We start from the raw sequence: 13,464 nt of genomic DNA on the forward strand, positions 1-13,464 counted from the left end.
CTGACCAGCACTGGACAAAGAACCGGGCCAGTGGGTTTGCGTGAACCTTCCGCTGATACTTGATGTCCGAGATAATGTCCTGTGACCAGTCCATGAAGTCTCGCAACTTGTTGCTTGGCGATGATCTGTCCACCTCGTACTTGAACTTTTCCTTGATCTCTTCACGAAGAACATTCTGGACACGGAAAAATGGTGTGTAAATAGAAAACAAAACGTTTACAAGAAATACTTCAGGACATCGTGAAATCAGCGCAAATACACAGTGAAAGTCATAATGGCTTGGTTCACATTTGTTCTTGGTACCCAAAGGGCACACTTATAAAACATTTTTTAGCATCAATGTTAATTATATGAAGCCAGTGATAAAATTATGAAGGTTGATTGGTACTTACTAAGCCTCCTCACATAGAAAAAAAAGCGAAATCTTTCGTTGCGGACATTGACTTGATATCACAGAGTGTGAGTGAGTGAGTGAGTGAGTTGGGTTTAACGCCGCTTTTAACATTATTCCAGTTACATCACGGCGTGTCAGCTTAATATGGGATGAAAGCAGAAGTGATGTAGGTCTCAGACGTTTACCACTTCGGTGAAACCCACAAGCACGGGTATGGTGCTGACAAACCTAGAAACATAATCAGGGTGAACCAGGATTCGAACCCACAATCATAGGTTTCTGGCATGCCCAAGGGACGCAACTCCGCACAGCGAATCTCGGCGCCTTAGAGGACTGGGCCACCCGTGCCTCCAATGTCATAGAGGTATAGTCACTGTGACTTGTCAGAAGAAAAAGCATGGGTCACAACCTTTGAAAAATGGACAAATTTGAGGAACATGCAGTGATCATACACTCGTAAACTGGAGAAACACATGGAAAAGGAACGAAGAAACATAGTATCACAAAGTAATCCTGGGGAGACGGAAACAGACGAGGGTACTGTCAATCATTGTGCAAAGAAGGGGCAAAGCCATTCGTCACCACTCGTCCCTTTCCGTAACCTGCAAGAAGACTCGTGCCCCTGTCAATGAATGTTATGTGCGAAAATACGACAAACCAATCAGTATGCACATATGATTTCAAGTTCTTCGTCAAAGAATCCCTCAGAAATAATTTTTTGATTTTACATATGTCTTGCATCTAAAAATATACCAAAGACACAGTTAAATGTGTTCAATCATATTGTATAATTCCACATGTCCCAATGTGCTTTAAATTGCATCTGAAATATATGTAATATATGGGGAAATATAAGTGAACTTTTACGCAACAAGTTGACAATTGTTTTAGGTATGTCTGTTTCCGCTAAGATGGAACCCGGTCGCAAAAATGGCCATGAGCGGGGCACGAGTCGCTATTTGGCTTGTCCCGGAATAACACGAGTTGGTCACGAATGGGGCAAAGCTAGCCAAGTGCACAGATGGACCAATGGTATTGTTCTACTCCGTCTCCCAGACGCTAGAGAAAAAAATTAAAAAGTCTGACTCAAGTCTAGAATTATTTGGCAAGTCTAGATTGCCTCAGCCGGAAATTTAGTTTGTTCTGGGCTCCATTTGGATTTTAATTATTTATTTTTTGGTAGATATATATTTTTAAATAAGATAACTTTATTTCTGGGACTAAATGTCAGTCCTGTATTGTTTTTGTTGGCATACCTAAATTTCAACGGGCAGCTTTAAACATCTTTATGAGTTCTTGTCAGTTCCATTGTTAAAAGCGTCCAAACGGCACATCTAAGTATCATTGTGAGTGAGTGGGTCAGTCAGTGAGTACTGTTTTATGCTGCTTTTAGCAATATTCCAGCAATATCATGGCGGGGGACACCAGAAATGGCCTTCAAACATTGTACCCATGTGGCGAATCGAACCCTGGTCTTTGGCGTGACGAGTGATCGCTTTCACCACGAGGCTACCCCACCCCCCAGTATCGTAATGAGTGCCTTGTGATACACTTGAAGACAGCACATGTCTATCGCTGGCTTCAATATCTGTTTGATCTGAAGTAAGCATATCTCTTGATCCAAAGTACACCATCTTTGCACTTAGAACCACTGTTTGTTTATTGGTTATCTTGATGTTTCTTGTTTAACAAACCCGTGAAGATTCCAGGGTAGAATAGGTCTTCAGCAACCAATACTTGCTGTAAAAGGCGACTATGCTTGTCGTAAAAGGTGACTAACGGGATCGGTTGGTCAGGATCGCTGACTTGGTTGATGCATGTCATTGATCCCAAATGCGTGGATCAATGCTCATGATGTCAATCACTGGATTTCTTGTCGAGACTCGATTATTTTACAGACCGCCGTCATATAGCTGGAATATTGCTGAGTGCGGCGTTAAACAACAGACAAACAAAACAAAACTTGTTTAACACAAGTTCAGAAGCCTGACCACCCAGCGACTTTGGTTCATCGACGTGCTTGATGCATGTCATCATATCCTGATTGTGTAGATCAATACTCATGATGTCAATCACTGGATTGTCCAGTCCAGATTTGATTATTTACAGAACACAGCTGGAATATCGCTGAATGCAGTGTTTAAATAACAAACAAACAAGCAAACATAGTTATAAATCTTGCAGTGACTGCTTACCTTGTCTTTAACCCGGAAATAGATCTTCTGAAGGATGTCATTCTTGAGGACCTCAATTGAGAGAGTGTTGCCAAAGAAGTACTCCCATGCAATCTCACTCTCTGGCGTCTTGATCAGCACTGCAACCAAACACATGGACTTGTCGGGATGGGTACAGACACAATGGTCAAGGGTTGACTGATGCAACAGAATACACCCCTCACGGAATACACCCCTCACAGAATACACCCCTCACAGAATACACCACTCACGGAATACACCCCTCACGGAATACACCCCTCACGGAATACACCCCTCACAGAATACACCACTCACAGAATACACCACTCACAGAATACACCCCTCACGGAATACACCCCTCACAGAATACAGCCCTCACAAAATTGCAACTCTCAGAATACGCCCCTCACAGAATACACCCCTCAAAGAATACACCACTCTCAGAATACACCACTCTCAGAATACACTACTCTCAGAATACACCACTCTCAGAATACACCACTCTCAGAATACACCCTCACAGAATTTGCCCCTTACAGTATACGCCCCTCACAGAATACACCACTTACAGAATACAGCCCTCACAGAATACGCCCCTCACAGAATACACCACTCTCAGAATACACCACTCTCAGAATACACCCTCACAGAATTTGCCCCACACAGTATACGCCCCTCACAGAATACACCACTTACAGAATACACCACTCTCAGAATACACCACTTACAGAATACAGCCCTCACAGAATACGCCCCTCACAGAATACACCACTATCAGAATACACCACTCTCAGAATACACCACTCTCAGAATACACTACTCTCAGAATACACCAGTAACAGAATACAGCCCTCACAGAATATGCCCCTCACAGAATATGCCCCTCACAGAATACGCCCCTCACAGAATACACCACTCAGAATACACCACTCACAGAATACACCCCTCACAGACTACAGACCTCACAGAATACACCCCTCACAGAATACGTTCTCACAGAATACGCCCCTCACAGAATACTCCCCTAACAGAATACGCCCCTCACAGAATACACCACTCACAGAAGATTACCCTCACAGAATACACCACTCTCGGAATACACCCCTCACAGAATACACCACTCACAGAATACACCACTCACGGAATACACCTCTCACAGAAACAATGATGAGCATGTTGAGGATGACTGTGCGTCAGGCATCAAGACATCCACCAGGTGACAGGGCGGGGAGACATGACACTGACTTACTGGGCTTAGTGATCTCCTCGTGAAGATCCATCTTGCGACACAGGATGTGGTAGTAAGCAAAGCCGACATCACTCAACAGGTTGGCTAGCTGAGTAGACTCAGGTGTTCTCTAAATAATAATAATAATAATATGTAATTGGCATGGAAGCTAAAAAAAGATCTTTTTAAAAATCACAAACTATCAAAAGCCACTAGTTCATCACTAGACCTTTCTATATGCCAAGTTTGTTGAAGAAATATGTGACAGTTTCAGAGATCTGCTCAGGAAACGACATCATGCATGGACAGACAGATGGTCTGACGTTGTCCATTCTACTGGTACATCCCCCGCAAAACATGCTGCGATGCGGGACATATTCTGAAAAACCCTCCACATTTGCTTCGGCCAAATCTCAAACACAGGGACCAGTTTAACTTTTGGAACATTATAAGGGTAAATACCCAGACCCAAATAGTCCAACTCTGGCCTACATCATCTCACGGTGCGACCAGGCCAGGTGATGCCCGAGCATCGCCGACTTACACTGAGAGACTTTCACATGGAGTAGCTCATGTTTGGAAGTTGGAACATATCTGTTAACCCTTCAAAAAGTACTGAATATCTGACAATAGAGTTGACAATTTCCGCCTATCCCTAAGTCTCTGAAGCTTGTAAATCCTGTGTACGCATATCCTTGACGGCAACCAATTGAATAAAGATCATAAATCATTGTAAACGATTTAAGTACAGTAAACTATGGTTATAACGAACTCAAAGGGGCCACTAATTTTAGTTCGTTATAACCGTAGTTCGTTATAAGCATATATATAGCATATATACAGCAAATATACAGCAAATGGCCAGGACTGAAAAATAAGTTTGTCATATTCGTCAAATCGTTATAAGCGTGTTCGTTATAAATGTAGTTTACTATAATATTGTTAATGGATGAACTTTATACTCTGAAATCTTCATTTATTTCCTTATGATGAGTATGGTTTTATGCCACTTTTAGCAATATTCCAGCAATATCATGGTGGTCTTCATCATTACGAGCGAACGCTTTAACCACTAGGCTACCCCACCGCCCACCTTCATCTCAATGAACACGTTCAACAGCTCAATGCAATCTAGCATTGCAATCAAGAGAGATTATTAGAGTTAGAGGCAACAGAAGACTCCATGCATGCACAGGTGTATAAAACAGACTATTTGTGGTACAACCGATATTTGCCACATAACACAACAATGTGAAGGGGAGAGAGGGCGAGAGAGACAACAGGACATAAAAAAAGTTCCTTTTTTTTTTTCAAATAATATTTTTATAAATTTTAACATTATTTATTTATTTAAGGACTGGTCATTTATAATATTGAGGGGAATCATGAAAAAATGTTACATAAATTATTGGGGGGGGGGGGTCATCACGGCAAAATATGATGACCAATCCCATTGGCCCACACTCCCTGTTATAAATGACCAGTCCCTTAACAGAAAATGCAGCATGGAAATTGTAAGAATCAATGTGCACCGTTAAGTGCAGCAGAAGTGCAGCATGAGTGCAGCAGAAGTGCAGCATAAGTGCAGCAAGGGGGTGTGCTATACAGTTCGTGGTATTGATATGCTGGCCATTGGGAAGGTCATGCAGTGTCCATTGATAAAAATATGTAGTTTAAATTTGATAAATTAATATATTTGAGACAAAAACATTACATGATTGAGATTTTTAAGAAACAACTTCAGCGTAACTGGTATTTTTTAATTTAGAAACATCTTGACACATAAATATATTTGAAGAAAAACATTACATGATTGTGATATAAAAACTTACTAGCCACAGCTCCAGATAGCTTTTTGAGCAATTGAGTTTTTACTCTAGGGTTTCTATTTTAATTGGGTTATTACATTTTTCATTGGGTAACGAAAATTACCTCCTTTGTACGCATGCTGAAAAAGCTTCATGGGTATTTACGGGAGCTGTTTTTCTACATTTGAGTTTTTCACTTAATGCATGCATTTCTGTACGCAGGTTAATTGATAGTAATTGGGTTTTGAATATTTTGGGGGGTATTTTATGCAAATACGCTGCTTATCTGTAGCTCTGCTAGTGTAGCTCGTATTGCTTAGCTAAAAAATAAAGTGCAGAACTGACTTCAGCTTTGTTTAATATAATGGAACACATGGACGATCATGACATGAACAGCACTCATTCCATGACAAAACAGACAGCATCATGGCAAACACAGAGATGATATTCACAAACACAACATGCACGCAACAGGATGAGGGCTGAGGCTACAGAACACAATTAACACAATGATAAGACAAACACATATCTAGACACATGCCATTTTCATTTGGATCGTTGTAATAAGAAAGAAATGTTCCAGTGTCAACATGATTTGGAGTCAAAATATACTTTTGACATCTCCTGGATTGGCATCTAGCAGTTGAAAGAAATACTTTCGGAAATAATTTCTGTTCATTTCATGACAACACATTCATGATGAAAACATATTTTGTCCAAAAAAATAAACTAACTTGTAAAGTTGGAAGACATGAAACACTGATAGACAACAACTTGGTAATGGTGAATGATGATGTTTGTTTGTTTGTTTGTTGTTTGTTGTTTGCACTCAGCAATATTCCAGCTATATGATGGCGGTCTGTAAATAATGGAGTCCGGACCAGACAACCCAGTGATTGATCAAGTGCATTGAGACACGCATGATACGATGATGTTCATCAACCAAGCCTGACCACCCGATCCCATTAGTCGCCTCTTACAACATGCATAGTCACCTTTTAAAGCAAGCATGGTTGCTGAAGACCTATTCTATTCCGGATCTTCACGGGGAGACAAGCATGCGTTGCTGAAGACCTATTCTACCCCGGATCTTCACGGGGAGACAAGCATGCGTTGCTGAAGACCTATTCTACCCCGGATCTTCGCGGGGAGACAAGCATGCGGTGCTGAAGACCTATTCTACCCAGGATCTTTGCGGGGAGACAAGCATACATTGCTGAAGACCTATTCTACCCCAGATCTTCACGGGGAGACAAGCATGCGTTGCTGAAGACCTATTCTACCCCGGATCTCCACGGGTGAATGATGAAACATTGTTACAAACAATATGAAGTGTTTATCTATAATTCTACCACTCTATGTGATTTCGTAAATTCTGATCGACAACCCACTCAAACTCTAGACTCAACCCACGCCGCTTCACTCAATTAATCATGGTAGAATGGATATACTATGAATATGACAGACTGTGTTTTCAATGTAGAGCATGTCACCTGTAGATTTAACCACACTAAATTTAACATTTGAAACCTTACGCTGCGTGGTCAGTTCCAGTTCAGTATGTTCAATTGTTTCAAGTCTTCATACTAAATAAGTAATAAGCAATTATTCTTTTTAACAAAATACAATTTCATCATTATAAATGATTTATGAAATCAGTCTTGGAAAGGCATCTTTTTTAAGACTAGTTCAGAGGACTAGTGTGAACCCAATCTCATTAAAATCAGACCTTAGTTCTCGCTACCGCTAAACAAAGATCTGATGACATCCCATTAGGGGTCACATCAGGACGACCTTTCATCTGACCAATCAGAGTGTCACTTACCAGATTATGAAAGTGAGTTGGAATGTGATTTCTACTCATGCATCCTCGAAAACTCGGGGTATTCCGAACGATAGTTACTTGTTTAACGACTGAATCCTTACAATCTAGACCATCTTTTAGCCATTCCAGAATGTTCTTTTGTTCAGGTTTCAAATTTGTAATCGAGAATTTGTCAAAATATGTTTCCAAGCATAGTCGTCAATTTGAAATTAGTGCCGTAACGCACGAGGAAAGCTGCCTTCTGATTGGTCATTCCATTGGTCGGTCAAAGTTCGCTCAAGGTCGGTCTGACGTGACCCGTAATGGGATGTCCTCAGATCTTTGTTTAGCCGTGGAGAGAACAAAGATCTGATTTTAATGAGATTGAGTGTGAACCATATTTCACCAGTCCTCATGGTTGCAGCTAGTCCTGCTTGAACATTTTGACAAAGACAAAAACGTTTACTATGTTTACATTTTCTGTCAGTTTTATTCAGTTTCAATTTGCAGCCAACTTGAAGCATTGAGAACTGGTTCCGAATTATAGCCCCTAAATGCCTCAAGTCAATGAGGACTAAGATCCCTGCATTTTGATTTGTCCTCACCACAATTAGTTGACTCTGGCTAAGGGACCAGCGTGAATTTCAAAGGCTAGGAAATAACAAAATATTATTATGTATGTATTATTTCAAAGGGGTTTTTGATAGGAAATGAACCTAAAAATCATCTGGACAGCATTTCAAGTCTTATTTTGTCGCAAGTTGGAATACTTACAAATAATTGAAATTATTTGGCCTAATGAAAATGGCATCATACAAAACTAAATAAACCAATCTCCACATTTTTTACCTCTCTGACATGCATGGCAGACGCATCCTACATGATGAAAAACATACACACAATGATCAATGATAGTCAGGACAAGATAACGTTTTCTTCACAACTAACAATCATGATGATGAAATCATGCCAGTATTCACTCAGACTTACCACCACAAGTTCTAAATCCTACCAGCACCATGTATAGCCAAAAAAGGACATATTAGCACAAATTCACCAAAAGTTTCACACAATAATCATTCAAATCACAAAGTGAATCAAATCCAAATTTTGCTGTGCAACGCCAAGATGATTATATTTTTAGTCAAATGAATTTTCAACATTATTAGATCACTTTCACTTCAGTACTTACACCCTACACCAGGAGATGAAATGATAAAACAATATACTTAATAGGTAATAGAAACTACATCATAAAAATAATCAATATCATTTGTAGAATGTAATATCTTTTCTGAAAGACGAAAATTTTATCTTTCATATGAAATGGAACAATACATATATGTAATAAAAAATAATAATTAAACATTTGATAATGAAAACTTACCTTGATGTCACTATATGCTGTCACCATGGCTTGTACGATCGAATCACTGTCAAGGTACTCCAGTACCTCCTGGGAAAGAAAATTTACAAAATCAACCACTTGGGTATGGTGCCGACAGACAAGGGAGTGGGTTAGGTTTAAGCCACTTTTAGCAATATTCCAGCAATATTCCAGCAATATTCCAGCAATATCACGGCAGGGGAAACCAGAAATGACTGACAGACGAGAATTACAACAAGATAAAAATCTGGGTTTCAAACCCATGATCATTGGATCAGCACATTGCAGCATCTGAAACCAGTGGTTCATCCATGCTTCAAAATGGCTTTCACCAACCCTTCATCATTTCCAGAAACATGTATATTCAGTGCATGTGAAAGCTATGTGCATGGCTATACATCGATAGTTAGGAACTATCTGGATAGGAACAGCAAAGACCTAAACTGAGAATATTGAATGTATGTACTTATAGACACAAGTGATAGGTACTACACATTTATCTAACATAGATTATGGTATTTTATAATGTGCAAAGAGAATACACGAAAATTGTCATCAAAACAATGTATTTTACACTTTGGTCAACATTTTACTCAACAGTAACCATGGCAACTCATGAGGCTCGGGCACAAGATGCCCCTTTTGAAGTTCTCATTGTAAAGATAAAAATAACAGTGAATCACAAACATTTGGGTATTTTTTTATGCTAACAATGTTCTTTTGTAGAAAAGGTACACTTTATAAAAATGAAACAAAACATGCAGTTCACTGTTTCCATGACAACCACATGCATGTATTATCTTAAAGACAAGCAATGTTAGTTAATGCTGACTCCATGTCACAAGCAGATAACTGATTATGCAAGTTGGACAGAAGAAAAATGAAAGCAAAATATGATATATAAGAATAAATCTCCACCACTAAAACATTAATGTCACAATGCAAGTCAATTTGAGTGTCATTTTTTTTTTTAAATAATCAAGTCAAGACACAAAAGCTAGCAGTAGATAGTTTCAACTTAGAAATGCAGAGAATCTCATTCGCAGTGACTTTCAGATTTCCAATATCTCAAAGTTGAAATCGACCAAATGCAAACTTTGAGATAACATCATTTTGAAATATCAGATGATACCACAGGCATCTCGAGCAAATCAAAATAACTGGGAAATTTAAATTGCAAAAGTGAGCCATTGCACTATTATGTCAGATTAACTATAGTACCGTATTCGATGTAATAAGCGCCCAGGGCGCTCTCAAAATTAGAAATAGGGGTCTCTTATTAGAATATTATTTTGGTGCAAAAAAACGAATTGAATGATAAATTTTGTGGTTTATGCTGACGGTCTGAACTGTTTATATACGACAGATATATTTTTCCAGAATTTAATAGCCCATAATTAAGGGTGCATATAACACATGAGTGCATATTATACATGAACAAATAAGTCTTGTGTACATTGATCAATCGGAAGGGATTGTTCACTTGCCAATATATTAGCAAATATCGCCGTTGGCGCTTATCAGAGCCGGGCGCTTATTACGTCGAATACGGTAATATGAAAGAACCAGGTGGTCCTTTACTTCTTTTGAGTAGTATACACCTTTATAGTCAGAGTCTGTGGATCATACACCAAGCTTTAGTTAAGAATTTTTTTTCAAGATAAATGAATAGATTTGAAATGGCAAGAGTCAGTCAGCTGCACTTTAACATGTGACTGTCTTGACATGCAAAGGTATCCATCTTATTGAGCAATTCCAGATCCCTGCATTTCCTTGCTAAACTAAAGCATTGCACAGCTGACAATTCTTAAGAATTGAAAGTAGGTTAGCAGTAGGCTAATAATGCAATTATATAAGATACGGTTATAGAGGAAACAAACTATGGCACTACCAGCACGTAGGAAACAAACAAGCCCCATACACCAGCTGACTTCAGATACAGAGCATCATACAAGCCAATCAAGATTCAGCGGACAAAAAGAAACACAAATCATTTTACTGTTCGCACACACAAAAAAGTACAAAGTCACAACATGAATGTTTCTGAAATTTCTCGACAGAAACGTCTTTTAGACATCGTGAACAGAAAACAGATATAAAAAGAAACATGTTCTGACAAATAATTTCTTATGCGTAAACCATGTAAAAAACCCAGCTGAATCTTAAATCACTGTAACTGAGGCCAATCATTTAGAAGCCAAACATTTAGAAGCTAGATGGAACGCTAAGCGGAGCAGTTTCTGTAAAAGGAATCAGTAAGTTAACATCTGGAAATGCAATGACAAACAGATCCATGCACAACATGGCATATTATTCGCCCATCTCCAACAACAAACATTGACACAAAATTTACCCAACAAGTCGGTCGGCGGAATCTAATGTCACTGCTCTGTAACTGAACACAAGAAAGGCTGTCACAGAATGGACGACAACGGGCAAGCATAACAAGTGTCTCATTAACTAGTTACTTAGGATAACAAGTGTCTCATTAACTAGTTACTTAGGATAACAAGTGTCTCATTAACTAGTCACTTAGGATAACAGGTGTCTCATTAACTAGTTACTTAGGATAACAAATGTCTCATTGACTAGTTACTGAGGATAACAGGTGTCTCATTAACTAGTTACTTAGGATAACAGGTGTCTCATTGACTAGTTACATAGGATAACAAGTGTCTCATTAACTAGTTACTTAGGATAACAAGTGTCTCATTGACTAGTTACTGAGGATAACAGGTGTCTCATTAACTAGTTACTTAGGATAACAGGTGTCTCATTGACTAGTTACATAGGACAACAAGTGTCTCATTAACTAGCTACTTAGGATAACAGGTGTCTCATTGACTAGTTACTTAGGGTAACAAGTGTCTCATTAACTAGTTACTTAGGATAACAGGTGTCTCATTGACTAGTTACTTAGGATAACAAGTGTCTCATTAACTAGCTACTTAGGATAACAAGTGTCTCATTAGCTAGTCACTTAGGATAACAGGTGTCTCATTAACTAGTTACTGAGGATAACAAGTGTCTCATTGACTAGTTACTTAGGATAACAAGTGTCTCATTAACTAGCTACTTAGGATAACAAGTGTCTCATTAACTAGTTACTGAGGATAACAAGTGTCTCCTTAACTAGTTACTTAGGATAACAAGAGTCTCATTAACTAGTTAATTAGGATAACAGGTGTCTCATTAACTAGCTACCGGAGGTCTGAACACGATAACAGTCGTATCTATGTGTTTTGTTTGTTTTTTAATGCTGCACTTAGCAATAGTCCAGCCGTATGCCGGCAAATTGTAATTTATTGAGGTTTGACCAAACAATACAGCTGTTGAAACAATGATAATTATGATAATTATTCTGATAATGATGTTCTGCAACTTACCACAAGAGGCTGTTCATACAAAATAAAAGAAGATACATTGGACATTTGTAATATAATGGAACCTTGGTAATCTGGACAGTTACCATTCTTGGTATTTTAATTTGGATTATAAAGTGGTCTGTCAGGCAAGGTGTCCACATTAACAGGGTCCAGTCCAACAAGTGTTCACTGTATCATGTAGGGTAGACTGGAAACAGTCCCTGATTACAATATGAACTTTTAAAATAGTGCAACAAATCTTAAATATACTATTTTCCTTCCCCTTGTGTGTTCCAAATGCATAAAAAACATCTGGAAACAGGACATGTCATCATATTGTTGGACCAATCTTTCAATTCTTTAGTTGCATATTGTAGACCTGTTGTTCCCAGAATCCAGTCTGTCAGTGGAATGGTGTAGGAGCCTGCCATGTATTGAAGGGACGAGAGAACATGAGGGAGAGTACCATCAGAAATGAGAGTCTCAAGGAAAGTATTAATGCATGCGGTCTTTGGGAGAGGGTCATTAACAATGGATAATCAGTTCAGTGAAAACAGTGATAAGTTAAAAAACATTGATCATCATCGTGTGTTTGTATTTGTGTGTGTCTGTGTGTTTGTGTATTCCAGCAATATCACGGCAAGGAACACCAGAAATGGGCTTCACACATTGTACCCATGTCGGGAGTCGAACCCGGGTTATCGGCGTGACAAGCGAACGCTTTAACCATCAGGCTACCCGACCGACCCTGTTTGTGTGAATCTATGTGTGTGAGTTTCTATGTGTGTGTGTGTCTGTGTCTCTGTGTGTGTTTGTTTGTTTGTCTGTAATGCCACACATCCAATATTCCAGCTTATAGGACAGTGGCCTGGAAATAATCACATCTGGACCAGACAACCAGTGACTGATATTGTGAGCAAAGATCCACTCCTTGAGAGTATGATGACATGGTATCTGAACACTTGACCAACCGATGTATGAGAGTTGCCTCACACAATCAGCTGGGATCAATTCTAACATGGTGGGTGGGACGAGGATGGGTGCTGTAAATATCCCTTAAATGACTTGCTTTCATGGTGGATCCTACACAAGGTAATCTTAATCCTTGGATATAAAACAATGCCTAGCAAAACAAAAACTACTATTTAAACAGTAAATCAACATGTCTGGTGTTTTTTTTATCTCAAATTCACCCGTTCCTTTGCCAGACTTCGCTGAAGGGGTACGGTGTAATTTATTTCTGCGCTTGGTATTCGATTATTTTTTTTCAAAATTCTGAATCC

General features: G+C 39.1%; 1 protein-coding gene across 1 annotated transcript in view; it reads right to left on the reverse strand.

Moving 5' to 3' along the window:
- LOC139449114 (inositol 1,4,5-trisphosphate-gated calcium channel ITPR2-like) overlaps positions 1-13,464 on the reverse strand; it is a 164,825-nt gene that overhangs the window by 12,815 nt on the left and 138,546 nt on the right. Inside the window, exons 59-64 of the mRNA XM_071230598.1 lie at positions 11,170-11,211; positions 8,817-8,885; positions 8,420-8,437; positions 3,839-3,947; positions 2,590-2,708; positions 6-175 (exon numbers count right to left, since the gene is read on the reverse strand). Of these exons, the coding sequence (XP_071086699.1) occupies positions 6-175; positions 2,590-2,708; positions 3,839-3,947; positions 8,420-8,437; positions 8,817-8,885; positions 11,170-11,211 (527 nt within the window). The remainder of the gene's footprint in view (positions 1-5; positions 176-2,589; positions 2,709-3,838; positions 3,948-8,419; positions 8,438-8,816; positions 8,886-11,169; positions 11,212-13,464) is intronic.

Source organism: Haliotis cracherodii, unplaced genomic scaffold, assembly GCF_022045235.1.
Source record: "Haliotis cracherodii isolate W230 unplaced genomic scaffold, xgHalCrac1.p SCAF_7, whole genome shotgun sequence".
Classification (NCBI taxonomy): Eukaryota; Metazoa; Mollusca; class Gastropoda; order Lepetellida; family Haliotidae; genus Haliotis; species Haliotis cracherodii.